Source organism: Daktulosphaira vitifoliae, unplaced genomic scaffold (genome assembly GCF_025091365.1).
Source record: "Daktulosphaira vitifoliae isolate Bord-2020 unplaced genomic scaffold, ASM2509136v1 Scaffold_3, whole genome shotgun sequence".
NCBI lineage: Eukaryota > Metazoa > Arthropoda > Insecta > Hemiptera > Phylloxeridae > Daktulosphaira > Daktulosphaira vitifoliae.
Genome location: NW_026099574.1, coordinates 33,969,643 through 33,991,048, shown reverse-complemented (window position 1 = coordinate 33,991,048; position 21,406 = coordinate 33,969,643). Strand labels below are relative to the sequence as shown.

Below are 21,406 nucleotides of genomic sequence, written 5' to 3'. Positions count from 1 at the left end.
TTAAAAAAAATATTAAGATTATTTACATACATTTAATTATATACATTATTTATAGAGAAAAAGTAAAACTTCAATAAACGTTTTAATATTTTTTATTACACAGATAATTTTAATTTCCAAAAAATATCTTAAACAAACAAAATATAACAAAAAGTTAATAGAAAAAAAAAAATTGCAAAGTTAAAAATAATACTTGATTATTTATCCTTTGCTTTTATACCATTATGTTTTTAAAATTCTTATCAGTTTCATAGAATTTGAATAGAAATTACTTGGTTTCATCTTTTTCTTTATATTGCACTACTCCTCGTTGAATCAACTCTGGAATTTCAACAGCTAACCAAGGTCCTAACTGTAAAACATAAATGAGCTTAGAAAATAACTATTAAAATTTCAAATCATTATTATATATTTGAATATTGATATAAATTACAATTCAATATTTTTAAATTAAATACTCAATCAAGTAAGTATTAAACAGTATTACTAAATTGTACCAAAATTATAAATTCTAGAGCCAAGACTGGAGTAAAAAATAAGCTCTTATTTGCTATTACAGAACCACACCATATTTTTATAGATATATGGTGTATTCATAAAAAAAGAAGTAACTCATCATAAATTTTCTTAGCTCACTTCAATATTGTACATTACTCTCTGCGAGGGACTTCTCATATATTCAAATTCTAGACTCAATGAATCATTAATAAAAAAAAATCTTACACCAAGAGCTAAAGCATGAGAGATACCAAATTTTGGTACATTTCTAGCCCAAAGGGGTTTAAAATGATCCGATAAACAAATTTTTCCTCCTCTATACATTTTGGCTGTTTTCCCATCTAATTCTGGTAATGCGATCTCAGGAGCAGTTGTAGGAAATGTCACAGGAATCTGAAATACATATTTAATATGATATATTTGCATAATAAATATATTGTACTACTATACATCAAATTCAATGTCAAATTCATATTTTAACTGATCATGAAAAACCCAGCATTTTCCAAACCATTTAGTGCCTTCTTTGTTAGATTCTAATCTGAACCAATCATTATCAGCTGCTTTGTTATTTTGTACATACTGAAAAATTTAGAAAAATATTATTAAATACTGAATAAAAATATATTATTAAATATATTAAATATTCAAATCAAAATATCACACTTGAATAAGTGATTGATACTCTTCCTTTAACCTTTGAGGCCATAAATCAACATCTCGAGGCCCAGCTTTTGTTTTTAATAATGGTATAGATTTTAACGTTTGTTTGGTTTGATCCATTTTCTATTATATATGATTATAAAAACGAATATAAAACATTCATTTAAAATAGTAATCAAAAGTAAATATTTTAATATGCTAACAGGTTCTTATCATTTTACACGTTGTACTATTATCTTAGATAGCGATTTAATACTAAATTGTTGGCATCAAAACATTGTTATGCCTGTAGCTGCGCTCTACCAATATGTCAATTTATATATTAGTTATAAAATATGTTGATAGATGTCACTCATAGTTTAACAAATATTTTTTATAGTTTATATTGATGTTCAGTAAGTAAGGAAACAGTTAAATTGTTACAAACAATAAGAACAATAGAAACCCGTGTCCTTACTTACTGAACACTCTATATATAGATATAGATTGAATGTGTAACACATCCACATAAAGTGTACAAAACTAACATTTATGAGTCTATAGTTTTTTTTTAAATTGTGTTACATATGCAAAAAAATTATAAAAGTAGTATTTTAATTAATGAAACTATGTTAATATGAAAATGATCTAAATTAAACACTCTAAATTTAAAATACTCATTGATTATACTGAATTTGATTATTCATCAAATTCAGTTCCGTTTAAGAACTGAAGTCCGTTCAGCCAATAAAAAGTATATTTTGAATTCTAGTACATCTATTACGCCGGTAAAAATATATTATGTATAATACATTTTTAATGTTTTAAAAATAAAAAGTAAAAATGTAAAAATCACCTTCAATAAAACACTTATCTAATCCTCTATTGAAAATAAATAAATTAAGCATCGGTAAATCAATCATAAAATATTATTTCGCTTTAAGTTTAAAGCTTTATAGTATATACAATTTTAAACAATCAGATTCCTTAAAAAACACATATACTTAAATATTGGTGTACTATGTGATTTTAAGACAATATTATTATACATATTAAAAAGTAAACTTAATTATTTTATATTTTATTGTACCTAATATAACGTTCAAGGAATATAACTAACACGAAAGACTTTAAAATAACGTAGAACTACTGACTACAACTATTTTCTCTTTAAACTCTTAAATTATGAAATTGGTGACCCTTTTATATTGAGCTTATTGGATTTTAAATTAACTAACCACAACATTCGAAATAACACATTTATTTTAAATTTAACAGTTTTTCTAAAATTACATGTTAAGTCACCCAATTAATATTATCTGCATTATCTATTTAAGTAAACTTATTATCTCTCTCTATCTCTCTCTTATACTAAATTGTTTTATTGTTATTATATTTGTTTAATTGTAAATAATTTGACTATCTTTATGCTAGTTGTATTGGTATATATTTTTTTAATTTTATTGCTATCATTTATTCATAAATTAATATTTAAATATTTTTACCGAAATAAAATTTTTTCTCGTCTGTAAATGGTTCTAAATTTTAATTAAAAAGCCCTATAACATTAAAAATTAGTTTATATGGAATAATCAAAGTGCCGATACTATATATACATATATATATATATATTATTAAACCTATAGAAAAAAATCAAGTGACGCAATAGAACAAATATACTAATTAAAACCTAAATGTTTTCCTCAAGGTACCAAGACAGTGAAAGATAACACATTTTAGCTTCGATGCGAAGCTGAGAAGGTATTATTTTACTATTATGTGTTTTTTTCTTGTGTCTGTTACCACTTTTTCTCAGCTCTCACCGANTGTGTTTTTTTTTGTGTCTGTTACCACTTTTTCTCAGCTCTCACCGAACGGATTTCTTTCAACGATACGTCAAAAGATCACAAATCGTATCTAGTCGAAGACATTACCCTTCAAAATTGAAAAAATTTTCCTCGTTCCCCGTAAATGGGGGAAACCTCCAAAAAAATTACAAATTTAAAAATCGCTAATTTTCGAAATTTTTTCAATTTTTTTTACTAAAAACTGCCGTAACTTTTTCAAAAATGAACATATCAATATATATATTTTTTTTATAGATGCTTAATGTCTTTATCTATTATTTGGTATATTTTTTTTGTAAATTTGACCTTTTTTCTGCCTACAGGGGGGGATTTAAAATGACAACTTTTTCACAAAAAATTAACTTTTTCAACTTAACTTTTGAAAATGTTCCGGAAGGTCTGCCACTTTTATATAAATCTTAAATTAAAGCTAATGTAATGTACTATAATTTGAAAAAAAAAAATCTGACCTCTGGACTTGTCTTCATGGTGAAAACGGCTACCGAATGCTATTTTTGTGTGAAAATTTTCGATTTTATAATTTACATTTTTTACTTTAAAGTGCTATAACTTTTTAAAAAATGTATGGATCAATACAATTTTTTCATGAGAAGTAGTATTTATATACATCTTTCATTGGATATACTTTTTTTTTAAATCAGACTATTTCCCTATATATGGGGGGGCTTCAAATATAAAAAATGCATATAGAAAGTAGAACTTTTTCAACTTAACTTTTGAAAGTGTTCCGGAAGGTCTGACACTTTTATATATATCTTAAATTAAAGCTAATGTAATATACTTTAATTTGAAAAAAAAAAATTTAACCTCTCGACTTGTCTTCATGGTGAAAACGGCTACCGAATGCTATTTTTGTGTGAAAATTTTCGATTTTATAATTTACATTTTTTACTTTAAAGTGCTATAACTTTTTAAAAAATGTATGGATCAATACAATTTTTTCATGAGAAGTAGTATTTATATACATCTTTCATTGGATATACTTTTTTTTTAAATCAGACTATTTCCCTATATATGGGGGGGCTTCAAATATAAAAAATGCATATAGAAAGTAGAACTTTTTCAACTTAACTTTTGAAAGTGTTCCGGAAGGTCTGACACTTTTATATATATCTTAAATTAAAGCTAATGTAATATACTTTAATTTGAAAAAAAAAAATTTGACCTCTGGACTTTTCTTCACGGCGAAAATGGCTACCGAATGCTATTTTCGTGTGAAAATTCTCGATTTTATTATTCATATTATATTTAACTTTATAATGCTATAACTTATTGAAAAGTTTATGGATCCACACAATTTTTTTATGAGAAATAATATTTTTTAATAAACCCTTTTTCATTCGTCATACTTTATCTTAATCGAGATATTAAGGAACCAGCAGATCAAGTAGCTTTTGGAATAAAACACCAATTTTTTTAAAATTAAACACTATCTAAAGATTTGCATCGAAGCGTTTATTTGAGATAGTGATTTTAATCACTATCAGATATCATTATACTTGATCCAACTATGCCACGTCACCACTGTGCCGCGACCCCCCCGTGCTAGGTTTTTTTTACTATAAATTTTTATAAATCTTTATTTTTTTTATTAAAAACTTTACCTACCCACAGGGGGGATTTAAAATGACAACTTTTTCAAAAATTTAACTTTTGAAAGTGTTCTGGAAAGTCTTACACTCTTACATATATCTTAAATTAAAGCTAATGTAATTTTTTTTTTATGAAAAAAAAAAATTTCAGACTATATTTTGTCTTCACGGTAAAAATAGTTACCAAATGCTATTTTTGTATGAAAATTCTCGATTCTATTTTTTACATTTTTAACATTATAATGCTATAACTTATTGACAAGTGTATGGATCAACACAATTTTTATATTAGAAATAATATTTATATCCCTCTTTCATTCGACATACTTAATCCTAATCAGGATATATAAAGAAATAGCAAATCATTTAGCTTTTATAATAATCCACCGATTGTTTAAATTAAACATTATCTAAAGATTTGTATCGAAATGTTTTTTATGATTGTGATTTTAATCACTGTCAGATATCATTATACTTGACCCAACTATGGCACGTCACCACTGTGCCACGACCTCCCTGTTCTGGGTTACCTTACCTTTATGTTTTATTCTGTATGTTTTAAAATATTAATTTTGTAGGAACAAAAATGTAATACGGTTTACTTCCAATACCTATTCGAGTTTAAAATAGTTTTTTTTTAAATCTTAACAGCTAAGTAAACGGTTTGTGGTTTATTATTTATTACACTATTTTCATTTTCTGTACTGTTGTAAAGTTAACAAGTTTAAACAGCGGCATTCATAATTCTGCGTTAAGTATTCAAATATTAATTTGTTTGTGGCGCTCTGCTTCATACGAAACAGGTGAGTAACAGTATTGAATGTACAAATGTTACCAAACTTGTTGTGGAATTAAGGATTTATTTTATTTTAAATAATAACACAGCGGTTAAATTTATTTTAAATTAGTATTTAATAAGTCCGTACAAATATCACAATTATTTATTCTGTGAGGACGTCGAAGGGAAAATTAATATAAGATTCATCAGTGGCCGCTGGGCTGGGGACCGGTTCGCATCACCCGCGATCACTCGGCGCGCGCGACCAGTCGGACAAGGAGAGCTAGCTGTGTCGCAGCGCCATCCAGCGGTAAAGCCGGAAGTGCAATGCGACGCATCAAGCTAATGGTAAAATCTTATTATATAATAGAACAAGGAAAAAGACGCTTTTCTGGGAAAATTACTTAGTGTGCTCGGATTTCCAAAATTTTTTTTTTCAACAAAAGTACTCGGTTACCAGACTCCGGGAATATTATTGGCGAAGGTCGGAAAATTTTTGAAATTTTCACCAGACCCGCCCAATGACATTCCTGAGATATGATAAAAAAATCAATTCAATCCGTTCAATTTTCACCGTTTTACGAGATTTTCTTTTTTTTTCAAGTCCACGCGCATGGTTTTAATGTGCGCAGTGATTCATTTCTGCTCATACGTTGGGTTATGAACCTTAATTATATGGTGTAACTTGTATTATTATTATGACACTTTTTTGCATTTGCACTATATTTTATCAAGGAATAATATATGTTATATATAAATTTCAAGGCGTTATAATTATATAAGTTTTTACTTTCATTATCAGAACAGTACATTATTAATAATCTTTTTTTTCTCATGTATGATTTATCTATCATCTATGATAACTGTGCTGTTCAACGTTAACTCGCAATTACCAATATTTTTATCAAAATTAAATTTTTTACGATGTGCCATGTATAATAACCTGCTAATTTTTTTTTTAATTATTCTATAATATAAACACAATTATTATAATTAGATTATTAATAATTTTTGTGTATAATAGGGATGTATTTAAGAGAGATATGGCCCCCCCTTGAACCACGGCTATCAATATTTTTTAGGCAACTTCTAATATATAAGGACCTAATGTCCTTTTCTTTCATCATTACTTTAATTTTAGCAAAAAAATTTCTATAACATGTTTAACATATATATACTTTATTCCACTGATTCTGATGTAATATTTTTTCTGAAAAACACCTATCGTGCCCGGAGTAGCCGGGTACCCCTACCGGAATCAGTGGCCTACTTATGATGACGGCCCGAAGAGGCTTACGCGCCAAAGGTTCGAAAGACTCCGGGTCTGGGGCGGAGCCTAGTTATTAATAATAATAGATCAAATTTAATCGAAATCAAAAATTTTATCACAAAAATCTAATTTTGATTCATACTTATTCTTAAGTATTAAATAAAAGTTTATTTTTATTTTTAGGTGAAATTATTCTTTAAAACTAAACTTTTCAGTAGTATTGTAAGAAAAACTGTAATTAGTCGCTTCTTCAATCATTTAAGTTATACTTTTAAATTTTTTTATTTAATATTACGTAATCATAACTGTTTATTGAAAATTCAAAATGACCTATTATAATTACATCGTAGTCAGTTTAATAATATTTTGTACAATTACGAACACCGAAACAACGGCTAATTCATTAAGAGTTATACGAATCTTAAAAAATCTATTCAAGCATTCTGGATGGCAAAATTTAAATGACGTAAATAGTATAAAATACATGAATATTGAACATAAATTAAATAATGTTATTTGCAATCGAATCGATAGAAATAATTGTAATTCCCGAATTCGATTGGCAACTGTTTATCTGGGCTGTAATTATGCCAAATTTTTAAAAAAAATTATTTTGATACTTCAACATTTTCATACTCACTGTGAAGATTTAAAAGGTAAAAGTAATAGAGACGACTGCATTTTAAAACTTCTTAACACAATACATATAATAAGAAAAGAAACGCCAAAGTTAAGAGGCGCCATGGATCTATTGGACAGCTTTCGAAGTTTGCCACGGAATCATTCAAAAGAAACGTTTATTTTAATCCCTATAATAATATATTTAGAAAATAGTGAAATTCCCCTTCCTATACAGGATAATTTAACAGACACTAGTAAGTCACTTAATAAATTAAATGAATTAATATTAGAAATTAAAGCAAATCTAGATTTTGACATTTCAAAATATTGTAATATTACTTGTGTGTCTGATGATCTTATGTTACAGCAGCAATATAATATCGAAATCGAAAAAAACACTATAATAATAAATAATGAACGACTACTTTATAAATATTTCAGTAATAAAATAAATGATGAAATTCAAGTTACGATTAAAGAAAAATTTTACGATTTAGGATTCCAATATGACATTAAAACTGGCAAAACGACAATACCAATACATATTGACCTGAACTCTAGAGGAAGGTTTTGTAAAGGTAGATATTACAAAGGAAAATCATTCAGTAAACTTAAATTATTTAACCAATATAACACAAAATTATTAATTATGCATTTCATTATACTTAATATTAATTTATTTTATTTTATAATACGCATATAAATACTTTTATGTGTTATAGTTCTTCATAAACATGGTGTGTATCAAAAGACAGGTGATTTGGTTTCCCTTATAATTATTTAAGCTATACTAATTTATTGTAATTCAATTTATTTATAATAAGTATGATTTTATAGAAATATTACTCTTTATTTAGCTGTTTCTACGCAGTCAGTAGATAATTCTATTGAAAGTGAATCTAGCGAAGATGATGAAAAGGAATTTGACAATGAGAAATTGACAAAAAGTAATCATCAATATAAAAATTAAATATATTATTTACTCTTTTTACCATAATTTTTTAGAGTTAAAACGTATTGCCGAAAATCAAGATACTCAGTCTTCAACATTTATTGAATCACCAGAAAACCGAGTTTATTTTAATAAATATCTTGATTAATTATTGGTTCAACATTTTTATTAATCAGTTAATTTTTCTAATATCATATAATCTAAATATGATATTAATATATAACAAATTCAAGTTTATTCAGTTTTATGTGAAAGAGAAATAAATTAAAATACATATCTTTAAATATAAAATTACAGTAAATATAAAATTTTTGAAAATACATTTATTTTACTTTAAGTGCATAAAGATTTTTTATGTGTAAAAAGCAGGATTGAGATGCTTATGACATTTTGTTGTAAACTTCATAATTAAAACATCAAATTAATCAATCCATTTTGTTTAGATCATTTAAAACAATTATTTCAAACAACAAACACTTGAAAAAATCAAGTTTAAAACATATAAAAAAATTATTAAGAAAAGATAATATTATAACATTACAATCCTCTTTGAAACTATTACCGCTAATTTTTTAATTAAAAAAAAAAAAAAAACATTTTTTTCTATCTCAGAAAAATGTGGCCAAACCAGTACTCTTAAAAATGTCCGAATTTTCACATACATGTACTGGATGTTTTCAATGCATAAAATGTAAGGAAAATTTTTAATAAATAATGATTTAAGTGTTATTTTTGTGTTTTAATTATAAACCTCACCATTTTGGCCAAATAAAATTATTAGTATTATAAGTCTTTTTATTATCCTTAAAATGTTATAACTAAATTTTGTAACTGTTCGACTTATAATAATTTATTTACTTGTAATTACATTTAAAAAATTTAAGATAAAGTATAACTGAATAAAAAACTAATAAACACCTAATTGTTTACACTCATTTTTAATTAAAAATAGTTATTTTATCACGATTCTATGTATTAAATTTCTATTAACATATTTATTTTCTTTGGTATGTTATATACTATTTATGTTTAATTTGAATTATATAATATTAAATAAAAAAACCCAGCACAGGGGGGTCGCGGCACAGTGGTGACGTGGTATAGATGGATCAAGTATAATGATATCTGACAGTGATTAAAATCACTATCAAAAAAAAACGCTTCGATGCAAATCTTTAGATACTGTTTAATTTTAAAAAATTGGTGGACTATTCCAAAAGCTACATGATCTGCTAGTTCATTATTAATATCCTAATTAAGATAAAGTATGTAGAATGAAAAAGGGATTATTAAAAAATATTATTTCTCATAAAAAAATAATGTTGATCCATACACTTTTCAATATGTCATAGCATTATAAAGTTAAAAATGTAAAAAATAAAATCGAGAATTTTCACACAATAATAGCATTCGGTAGCCATTTTCACCGTGAAGATAAAATAAAGTCCGAAATTTTTTTTTTGCATAATAAAGTAAATTACATTAGCTTTAATTTAAGATATATATAAAAGTGTCAGACTTTCCGGAACACTTTCAAAATTTAAGTTGAAAAAGTAAATTTTTTGTGAAAAAGTTGTCATTTTAAATCCCCCCCTGTGGGCAGGTAAAGGGTCAGATATAAAAAAAATATATACCAAATGATAGGTAAAGACATCATGCATCTATAAAAAAAAAATTATATTGATCCATACATCTTTCAAAAAGTTATAGCATTATAAAGTTAAAAATATAAAAATGAATTTTTTTACAAAAATCGTTTTTTTTTATAAACTTTGATGTCTGTATTCACCATGAAGATAAAATAAATGTCCGAAATTTTTTTTTTCCATAATAAAGTATATTACATTAGCTTTAATTTAAGATATATATAAAAGTGTCAGACCTTCCGGAACATTTTCAAAATTTAAGTTAAAAAAATTAATTTTTTGTGAAAAAGTTGTCATTTTAAATCCCCCCTTGTGGGCAGGTTAAGGGTTAAATTTATGAAAAAAATATACCAAACGAAAAGTAATAATATTGCACATCTATACAAAAAAGAATTATATTGATATGTTCATTTTTGAAAAAGTTATGGCACTTTTAAGTAAAAAAAATTGAAAAAATTTCGAAAATTAGCGATTTTTAAATTTGTAATTTTTTTGGAGGTTTCCCCCATTTACGGGGAACGAGGGCATTTTTTTCAATTTTTGAGGGTAATGTCTTCGACTAGATACAATTTGTGATCTTTTGACGTATCATTGAAAGAAATTGGTTCGGTGAGAGCTGAGAAAAAGTGGTAACAGACACAAAAAAAAAATAAAAAAAAATAAACACATCTTAGTAAAACCAATACCTTCTCAGCTTCGCATCGAAGCTAATATGCTATTTATTAAAACGGAAATATAGAAAACTTTAATTACACAAAGTAAAATTGTAATGGTTATTTAGTGTTATGTTTATACGACACATTTTAGTCATTTTGACATTTTTATACATCATTTAAATAGGAGACATTTAATATAACCCATAATTACAGAAAATAATCTTCTATGAGCAAATATATATTTTTATAGTTAAATTAGTGACATAATTTCACCTTATGTTTCACAACTCTTAAATTGAGACAATAAATCATACACAATAAGAATGTATACATTTTTAAAATAAAATAATATATTTAACGTAATAAAAAATCAGTTATACCTTTATGTATAAATATAAAATGTAAATCAGCTTAAAGTTATTACATTTATAAATAAAGAAATTCGTTTTAGAATTTGATGTTTTAAATTTAAATGTTTATTTTTAATTTCAGTGGTTGGGTATAATACAAATTTTACTAATATTTTTTAACGTTTTATATCTTAAATGATTTATTTATCATTTTTTTTAGCTTCGATGCGAAGCTGAGAAGGTATTATTTTACTATTATGTGTTTTTTTTTTTTTGTCTGTTACCACTTTTTCTCAGCTCTCACCAAACGGATTTCTTTCAACGATACGTCAAAAGATCACAAATCGTATCTAGTCGAAGACATTACCCTTCAAAATTGAAAAAATTTCCATCGTTCCCCGGAAATGGGGGAAACCTCCAAAAAAATTACAAATTAAAAATCGCTAATTTTCGAAATTTTTTCAATTTTGATGTGAAACATCTATAGCCGGGGGGTAAAAAAATTTTTGGCGTGGTGACACTTGCCGTGGCGACGCGTCGCCACGCTATATATGTAAGCAACATTTCTCCCGCTACACTAAGCTTGGATACCTATTTAGTATATAGTGTTGTTTATTACGGTACACATAACCTGTGTTTTATCTAAAAAGAAAAGAATCGCGCTGAATAACGAACCTTCGATAACACTACATTGAAACGAGAAGTAATGATAACATTACATAATTATCGTACTGTACGTACTGTACGTACATCATCGGATTTTTTTGGATAAACTTTTTGTTATATAATATTAATGTGATTAAATGTTAATTATTTTATTTTAATTTTCATACACTTCAAATTATTAACGATAAATAAAAAATGTGTGACAGTGAAAGTGAGCAACCTCCTAAAAAGAAAGCGCTTTACGACACACTATCAAGTCATCTGTAAGTTGATTATATTTCTATTATTAAAGTTTGTATTTATCAATAAGTTTTATTTTAGCTTTTGTTTAATTTTTATATTAATTTTTTTTAGAGTAAATAATAGTAAAACTGAACGTCAAAAACGATACAGGGAGCAAAATAGACAGAAATTGAAACAGCGTGAAGCTGAAAGAAGAAAACGAATACAACATTCACAAAGTACTGCCGGGCCATCTACTTCTTCAAACACTAATAGCATTGAAGTGAGTGATGAAGAAACAATATCTGTTATTTCCCAAAGTCCACCTAGTCATCTGTAAGTTGTTTAAATTCATAGCATTAAATTTTGTATTTATTAGTATATTAAGTCTGTGTGTATTTCGTCTATTTAAAGCCTCGGTTAATGTAAATATAATTAAGATGCTTGAGTTTTTAAATATATTTAAGTCATATTTTACTGCCCTTTTTTTTAATTACATAATTTTTTTTTATAAATATTTTAAGAGTCAACAATAATTACAACAATGGTCACAAAATATTATTATTGAAGCTGGAAATCACCAAGGTCAGTTAAACACAAGACACACCATTAATGTTAGAGTAAATAATAATAAAACTGAACGTCAAAAACGATACAGGGAGCAGAATAGACAGAAATTGAAACAGCGTGAAGCTGAAAGAAGAAAACGAATACAACATTCACAAAGTACTGCCGGGACATCTACTTATTCAAACACTAATAGCATTGAAGTGAGTGATGAAGAAACAATATCTGTTATTTTCCAAAGTTCATCTGGTTTGAAATATAAATAAATATTTCAACGATAATTTTTAAAATAATGAATTTGGACTTGCTTGTTCAATTTGCGACCGACTTAGGTTTGAGAAAGATTTGAAGAAACCATCTGCATCTGGATGTATAATTGACACTTTAACCATTGGGAAAAATGTGGATGCACTCAAAATTTGCTCCACATGTAAATCAGCAATAGATAAAAATCACATTCCTAATTTCTCTGTTTATAATGGAATCATTATCCAAAAGTACCACAGCATTTACCAAAAATAGATTTCATCACTGAAAGGCTTATCTCACCTCGAATTTCTTTTATGCAAATAAGAAGATTGAAACATGTTTAAAGACAATTTGGTATATACGGACAAACTATCAATGTCCCTGTTGCTGTTGAAACCATGGTCCGGTCACTTCCAAGAAATGTTAATGATGAACTTTGCATTTACGTACATATCAAAAAGAAAATAATTCATAAAAGTAGTTTTGTTCATGGCTTAATTAGCATCGGATCAGTTAAACAATGGTTGCATTATTTGATTAATACTCCTTTATATCAGCATTACAAAATAACAGTTGATGAATCATTTTTTAATGAAGAAGCACCATTCATTACACAACAGAATATTGATGAATCAGTGAAAACATTGATATTGAAGAAAGCCTTACTGCTTAACAACAAACTTTAGTATGGATTGAAGAAAAATATTTAAGATTGGCACCAGGCCAACAAAATATTCCACAAAGTTTATTATTTGATGAGCATGCTGAAGAGTTGTCATTTCCGAGTATTTATATGGGACACTTTAGTAAATTTAAGGATACAGTCAATGTTACACCTTTTATGATGGCATCTAGTGAACTGCGACGTAAGGATCGTCGAGGCGTCGATCCCTATCATTTGTTATATATGGCTGTAAAAATAATGAGACTGCGAGTTTGTGACTGTTTAACAATAGCATTCAAACATGTTGGTACAGATACCAATGTAACTAAGAAACAAGTTCAATCCGAAGATTATATTCATAACTGTAAAGAGTCCAATTTAGCTTTTTTAAGGTCAATACCCAATTCAGTTTGGTACTGGTCTACAAGAAAAAAAGATTTATTTACAATAATTCGACAGCTTGGGAAGCCAACAGCATTCATACAATTTTTATATTAGAAATAATATTTATATCCCTCTTTCATTCGACATACTTAATCCTAATCAGGATATATAAAGAAATAGCAAATCATTTAGCTTTTATAATAATCCACCGATTGTTTAAATTAAACATTATCTAAAGATTTGTATCGAAATGTTTTTTATGATTGTGATTTTAATCACTGTCAGATATCATTATACTTGACCCAACTATGCCACGTCACCACTGTGCCACGACCTCCCTGTTCTGGGTTTTTTTTTAAACATATTAACACGGCTGCCGTGGATTTACGGCCGGTTATAGAAAGTGTACCTTTAGATTGATAATTTTAAAGTGAAACTTTAAAATTAATTTTTTACACAATGAAAAAATTAATACATTATATATACAGAGTGTTCAGTAAGTCAGGAAACGGGTTTCTATTGTTCTCATTGTTTGTAACAATGAGAACAATAGAAACCCGTTTCCTGACTCACTGAACACCCTGTATAATGTATATATTATGTTGAAATTATAAACTAAAAGTCTGACAAGTATTCAAAAAAAAAAAGTATCTAGATAAAAAATTGATTTGTCTTACCTTCGTGTTTTATTCTGTATGTTTTAAATTATTAATTTTGTAGGAACAAAAATATAATACGGTTTACTTCCAATACCTATTCGAGTTTAAAATAGTATTTTTTTAAAATTTAACAGCTAAGTAAACGGTTTGTGCTTTATTATCTATTATACTATTTTCATTTGTAAAATTATTTTCTGTACTTTTGTAAAGTTAACAAGTTTAAACAGCGGCATTCATAATTCTGCGTTAAGTATTCAAATATTAATTTGTTTGTGGCGCTCTGCTTCATACGAAACAGGTGAGTAACAGTATTGAATGTACAAATGTTACCAAACTTGTTGTGGAATTAAGGATTTATTTTATTTTAAATAATAACACAGCGGTTAAATTTATTTTAAATTAGTATTTAATAAGTCCGTACAAATATCACAATTATTTATTCTGTGAGGACGTCGAAGGGAAAATTAATATAAGATTCATCAGTGGCCGCTGGGCTGGGGACCGGTTCGCATCACCCGCGATCACTCGGCGCGCGCGACCAGTCGGACAAGGAGAGCTAGCTGTGTCGCAGCGCCATCCAGCGGTAAAGCCGGAAGTGCAATGCGACGCATCAAGCTAATGGTAAAATCTTATTATATAATAGAACAAGGAAAAAGACGCTTTTCTGGGAAAATTACTTAGTGTGCTCGGATTTCCAAAATTTTTTTTTTCAACAAAAGTACTCGGTTACCAGACTCCGGGAATATTATTGGCGAAGGTCGGAAAATTTTTGAAATTTTCACCAGACCCGCCCAATGACATTCCTGAGATATGATAAAAAAATCAATTCAATCCGTTCAATTTTCACCGTTTTACGAGCTTTTCTTTTTTTTTTTAAGTCCACGCGCATGGTTTTAATGTGCGCAGTGATTCATTTCTGCTCATACGTTGGGTTATGAACCTTAATTATATGGTGTAACTTGTATTATTATTAGGACACTTTTTTGCATTTGCACTATATTTTATCAAGGAATAATATATGTTATATATAAATTTCAAGACGTTATAATTATATAAGTTTTTACTTTCATTATCAGAACAGTACATTATTAATAATCTTTTTTTTCTCATACATGATTTATCTATCATCTATGATAACTGTGCTGTTCAACGTTAAATCGCAATTACCAATATTTTTATCAAAATTAAATTTTTTACGATGTGCCATGTATAATAACCTGCTAAATTTTAGCTTCGATGCGAAGCGGAGAAGGTATTAATTTTACTATGATGTTTTTTTTTTTTTTTTTNGTTCTGGGTTACCTTACCTTTATGTTTTATTCTGTATGTTTTAAAATATTAATTTTGTAGGAACAAAAATGTAATACGGTTTACTTCCAATACCTATTCGAGTTTAAAATAGTTTTTTTTTAAATCTTAACAGCTAAGTAAACGGTTTGTGGTTTATTATTTATTACACTATTTTCATTTTCTGTACTGTTGTAAAGTTAACAAGTTTAAACAGCGGCATTCATAATTCTGCGTTAAGTATTCAAATATTAATTTGTTTGTGGCGCTCTGCTTCATACGAAACAGGTGAGTAACAGTATTGAATGTACAAATGTTACCAAACTTGTTGTGGAATTAAGGATTTATTTTATTTTAAATAATAACACAGCGGTTAAATTTATTTTAAATTAGTATTTAATAAGTCCGTACAAATATCACAATTATTTATTCTGTGAGGACGTCGAAGGGAAAATTAATATAAGATTCATCAGTGGCCGCTGGGCTGGGGACCGGTTCGCATCACCCGCGATCACTCGGCGCGCGCGACCAGTCGGACAAGGAGAGCTAGCTGTGTCGCAGCGCCATCCAGCGGTAAAGCCGGAAGTGCAATGCGACGCATCAAGCTAATGGTAAAATCTTATTATATAATAGAACAAGGAAAAAGACGCTTTTCTGGGAAAATTACTTAGTGTGCTCGGATTTCCAAAATTTTTTTTTTCAACAAAAGTACTCGGTTACCAGACTCCGGGAATATTATTGGCGAAGGTCGGAAAATTTTTGAAATTTTCACCAGACCCGCCCAATGACATTCCTGAGATATGATAAAAAAATCAATTCAATCCGTTCAATTTTCACCGTTTTACGAGATTTTCTTTTTTTTTCAAGTCCACGCGCATGGTTTTAATGTGCGCAGTGATTCATTTCTGCTCATACGTTGGGTTATGAACCTTAATTATATGGTGTAACTTGTATTATTATTATGACACTTTTTTGCATTTGCACTATATTTTATCAAGGAATAATATATGTTATATATAAATTTCAAGGCGTTATAATTATATAAGTTTTTACTTTCATTATCAGAACAGTACATTATTAATAATCTTTTTTTTCTCATGCATGATTTATCTATCATCTATGATAACTGTGCTGTTCAACGTTAACTCGCAATTACCAATATTTTTATCAAAATTAAATTTTTTACGATGTGCCATGTATAATAACCTGCTAATTTTTTTTTTAATTATTCTATAATATAAACACAATTATTATAATTAGATTATTAATAATTTTTGTGTATAATAGGGATGTATTTAAGAGAGATATGGGCCCCCCTTGAACCACTGCTATCAATATTTTTTAGGCAACTTCTAATTTATAAGGACCTAATGTCCTTTTTTTTCATCATTACTTTAATTTTAGCAAAAAAATTTTTATAACATGTTTAACAAAGTAAAAAATATTAAATTGTCTCCTAAAATAATTTTTGAATAAGCCTAAAGGGAATACCTCATTAACAAACGTCAACTTTATACCCAATAAATTTTACTATATTCTCTTTTTTAATTTTCCTGATTTTAATAATAATATTTTNATTACTTTAATTTTAGCAAAAAAATTTCTATAACATGTTTAACATATATATACTTTATTCCACTGATTCTGATGTAATATTTTTTCTGAAAAACACCTATCGTGCCCGGAGTAGCCGGGTACCCCTACCGGAATCAGTGGCCTACTTATGATGACGGCCCGAAGAGGCTTACGCGCCAAAGGTTCGAAAGACTCCGGGTCTGGGGCGGAGCCTAGTTATTAATAATAATAGATCAAATTTAATCGAAATCAAAAATTTTATCACAAAAATCTAATTTTGATTCATACTTATTCTTAAGTATTAAATAAAAGTTTATTTTTATTTTTAGGTGAAATTATTCTTTAAAACTAAACTTTTCAGTAGTATTGTAAGAAAAACTGTAATTAGTCGCTTCTTCAATCATTTAAGTTATACTTTTAAATTTTTTCATTTAACATTGCGTAATCATAACTGTTTATTGAAAATTCAAAATGACCTATTATAATTACATCGTAGTCAGTTTAATAATATTTTGTACAATTACGAACACCGAAACAGCGCCTAATTCATTAAAAGTTATACGAATCTTAAAAAATCTATTCAAGCATTCTGGATGGCAAAATTTAAATGACGTAAATAGTATAATATACATGAATAATGAACATAAATTAAATAAGGTTATTCGGAGTCGAATCGATAGAAATAATTGTAATTCCCGAATTCGATTGGCAACTGTTTATCTGGGCTGTAATTATGCCAAATTTTTAAAAAAAATTATTTTGATACTTCAACATTTTCATACTCACTGTGAAGATTTAAAAGGTAAAAGTAATAGAGACGACTGCATTTTAAAACTTCTTAACACAATACATATAATAAGAAAAGAAACGCCAAAGTTAAGAGGCGCCATGGATCTATTGGACAGCTTTCGAAGTTTGCCACGGAATCATTCAAAAAAAACGTTTATTTTAATTCCTATAATAATATATTTAGAAAATAGTAAAATTCCCCTTCCTATACAGGATAATTTAACAGACACTAGTAAGACACTAAATAAATTAAACGAATTAATATTAAAAATTAAAGCAATTCTAGATTTTGACATTTCAAAATATTGTAATATTACTTGTGTGTCTGATGATCTTATGTTACAGCAGCAATATAATATCGAAATCGAAAAAAACACTATTATAATAAATAATGAACGACTATTTTATAAATACTTTAGTAATAAAATAAATGATGAAATTCAAGTTACGATTAAAGAAAAATTTTACGATTTGGGATTCCAATATGACACTGAAACTGGCAAAACGACAATACCAATACATATTGACCTGATCTCTGGAGGAAAGTTTTGTAAAGGTAGATATTACAAAGGAAAATCATTCAGTAAACTTAAATTATTTAACCAATATAACACAAAATTATTAATTATGCATTTCATTATACTTAATATTAATTTATTTTATTTTATAATACGCATATAAATACTTTTATGTGTTATAGTTCTTCATAAACATGGTGTGTATCAAAAGACAGGTGATTTGGTTTCCCTTATAATTATTTAAGCTATACTAATTTATTGTAATTCAATTTATTTATAATAAGTATGATTTTATAGAAATATTACTCTTTATTTAGCTGTTTCTACGCAGTCAGTAGATAATTCTATTGAAAGTGAATCTAGCGAAGATGATGAAAAGGAATTTGACAATGAGAAATTGACAAAAAGTAATCATCAATATAAAAATTAAATATATTATTTACTCTTTTTACCATAATTTTTTAGAGTTAAAACGTATTGCCAAAAATCAAGATACTCAGTCTTCAACATTTATTGAATCACCAGAAAACCGAGTTTATTTTAATAAATATCTTGATTAATTATTGGTTCAACATTTTTATTAATCAGTTAATTTTTCTAATATCATATAATCTAAATATGATATTAATATATAACAAATTCAAGTTTATTCAGTTTTATGTGAAAGAGAAATAAATTAAAATACATATCTTTAAATATAAAATTACAGTAAATATAAAATTTTTGAAAATACATTTATTTTACTTTAAGTGCATAAAGATTTTTTATGTGTAAAAAGCAGGATTGAGATGCTTATGACATTTTGTTGTAAACTTCATAATTAAAACATCAAATTAATCAATCCATTTTGTTTAGATCATTTAAAACAATTATTTCAAACAACAAACACTTGAAAAAATCAAGTTTAAAACATATAAAAAAATTATTAAGAAAAGATAATAATATAACATTTTAATCCTCTTTAAAACAATTACCGCTAATTTTTTAATTAACAAAAAAAAAAAACATTTTTCTCTATCTGAGTAAAATGTGGCCAAACCAGCACTCTTAAAAATGTCTGAATTTTCACATACATATACTGGATGTTTTCAATGCATAAAATTTAGGGAAAATTTTTAATAAATAATGATTTAAGTGTTATTTTTTTGATTTAATTATAAACCTCACCATTTTGCCCAAATAAAATTATTAGTATTATAAGTCTTTTTATTATCCTTAAAATGTTATAACTAAATTTTGTAACTGTTCGACTTATAATAATTTATTTACTTGTAATTACATTTAAAAAATTTAAGATAAAGTATAACTGAATAAAAAACTAATAAACACCTAATTGTTTACACTCATTTTTAATTAAAAATAGTTATTTTATCACGATTCTATGTATTAAATTTCTATTAACATATTTATTTTCTTTGGTATGTTATATACTATTTATGTTTAATTTGAATTATATAATATTAAATAAAAATATGCTATTTATTAAAACGGAAATATAGAAAACTTTAATTACACAAAGTAAAATTGTAATGGTTATTTAGTGTAATGTTTATACGACATAATTTTAGTTATTTTGAAATTTTTATACATCATTTAAATAGGAGACATTTAATATAACCCATAATTACAGAAAATAATCTTCTANTGTCTTCATAGTTATAACCCATAATTACAGAAAATAATCTTCTATGAGCAAATTTATATTTTAGCTTCGATGCGAAGCTGAGAAGGTATTGGTTTTACTATGATGTTTTTTTTTTTTTTTTGTGTCTGTTACCACTTTTTCTCAGCTCTCACCGAACGGATTTCTTTCAATGATACGTCAAAAGATCACAAATCGTATCTAGTCGAAGACATTACCCTTCAATATTGAAAAAATTTCCATCGTTCCCCGTAAATGGGGGAAACCTCCAAAAAAATTACAAATTTAAAAATCGCTAATTTTGAAATTTTTTCAATTTTTTTTACTAAAAACTTCCGTAACTTTTTCAAAAATGAACATATCAATATATATATTTTTTATATAGATGCTTGATGTCTTTACCTATCATTTGGTATATTTTTTTTGTAAATCTGACACTTAACCTGCCCACAGGGGGGATTTAAAATGACAACTTTTTCACAAAAAATTAACTTTTTTAACTTAACTTTTGAAAATGTTCTGGAAGGTCTGACACTTTTATATATATCTTAAATTAAAGCTCATGTAATGTACTTTAATTTGAAAAAAGAAAATTTTGGACTTTATTTTATCTTCATGGTGAAAACAGACATCAAATATTATAAAAAAAATACGATTTTTGTAAAAATATTCTTTTTTATATTTTTAACTTTATAATGCTATAACTTTTTGAAAGATGTATGGATCAATATAATTCTTTTTTTTATAGATACATGATGTCTTTACCTATCATTTGGCATATTTTTTTTTCATATCTGACCCTTTACCTGCCCACAGGAGGGATTTAAAATGACAACTTTTTCAAAAAAAATTTACTTTTTCAACTTAAATTTTGAAAGTGTTCCGAAAAGTCTGACACTTTTATACATATTTTAAATGAAAGCTAATTTAATATACTTAATTATGCAAAAAAAAAAATTCGCACTTTATTTTTTCTTCACGGTGAAAATGGCTACTGAATGCTATTTTTGTGTGTAAATTCTCGATTCTATTTTTTACATTTTTAACATTATAATGCTATACTTATTGAAAAGTGTATAGATCAACATAATTTTTTTATGAGAAATAATATTTTCTAATAATCCCCTTTTCATTCGATATACTTTAATATACTTATATACTTATTAATAAGGAACTAGCAGATCATGTAGCTTTTGGAATAATCCACCAATTTTTTAAAATTAAATACTATCTAAAGATTTGCATGAAAGCGTTTTTTATGATAGTGATTTTAATCACTGTCAGATATTATTATACTTGATCCAATTATGC

At 26.7% G+C, this 21,406-nt stretch overlaps 3 protein-coding genes across 10 annotated transcripts; 2 read left to right on the top strand and 1 right to left on the bottom strand.

Moving 5' to 3' along the window:
• Nucleotides 1-74: 74 nt before the first annotated feature.
• On the bottom strand, nucleotides 75-1,377 carry LOC126900609 (ubiquitin-fold modifier-conjugating enzyme 1). Its single transcript, XM_050676450.1, has 4 exons — nucleotides 1,165-1,377; nucleotides 949-1,080; nucleotides 724-891; nucleotides 75-352 (listed from the first exon to the last, which is right to left on the bottom strand). The coding sequence occupies exons 1-4, from the start codon at nucleotides 1,279-1,281 to the stop codon at nucleotides 269-271; spliced, it is 501 nt and encodes a 166-aa protein (XP_050532407.1). The 5' UTR covers nucleotides 1,282-1,377; the 3' UTR covers nucleotides 75-268.
• Nucleotides 1,378-5,185: 3,808 nt separating this feature from the next.
• LOC126900597 (uncharacterized) lies at nucleotides 5,186-9,145 on the top strand. The gene is made up of 5 exons (XM_050676425.1): nucleotides 5,186-5,403; nucleotides 6,832-7,847; nucleotides 7,992-8,024; nucleotides 8,127-8,216; nucleotides 8,275-9,145. The coding sequence occupies exons 2-5, from the start codon at nucleotides 6,974-6,976 to the stop codon at nucleotides 8,367-8,369; spliced, it is 1,092 nt and encodes a 363-aa protein (XP_050532382.1). The 5' UTR covers nucleotides 5,186-5,403; nucleotides 6,832-6,973; the 3' UTR covers nucleotides 8,370-9,145.
• On the top strand, nucleotides 5,427-19,815 carry LOC126900595 (uncharacterized). Of its 8 annotated transcripts, XR_007702887.1 has the most exons (6): nucleotides 11,691-11,802; nucleotides 11,894-12,097; nucleotides 12,286-14,582; nucleotides 18,636-18,668; nucleotides 18,771-18,860; nucleotides 18,919-19,815. XR_007702887.1 is itself a non-coding variant. In XM_050676422.1 (5 exons), the coding sequence occupies exons 1-5, from the start codon at nucleotides 5,706-5,708 to the stop codon at nucleotides 19,011-19,013; spliced, it is 450 nt and encodes a 149-aa protein (XP_050532379.1). In that variant the 5' UTR covers nucleotides 5,427-5,705; the 3' UTR covers nucleotides 19,014-19,811. The 8 variants fall into 8 exon arrangements, 5 of the variants coding, with proteins under 5 accessions (XP_050532379.1, XP_050532377.1, XP_050532380.1 ...); XM_050676422.1 differs by lacking the exons at nucleotides 11,691-11,802; nucleotides 11,894-12,097; nucleotides 12,286-14,582 and adding exons at nucleotides 5,427-5,726; nucleotides 18,281-18,491 and having other exon boundaries at nucleotides 18,919-19,811; XR_007702885.1 differs by lacking the exons at nucleotides 11,691-11,802; nucleotides 11,894-12,097 and adding an exon at nucleotides 17,476-18,491 and having other exon boundaries at nucleotides 14,347-14,582; nucleotides 18,751-18,860; nucleotides 18,919-19,812.
• The last annotated feature ends 1,591 nt before the right edge of the window (nucleotides 19,816-21,406 follow it).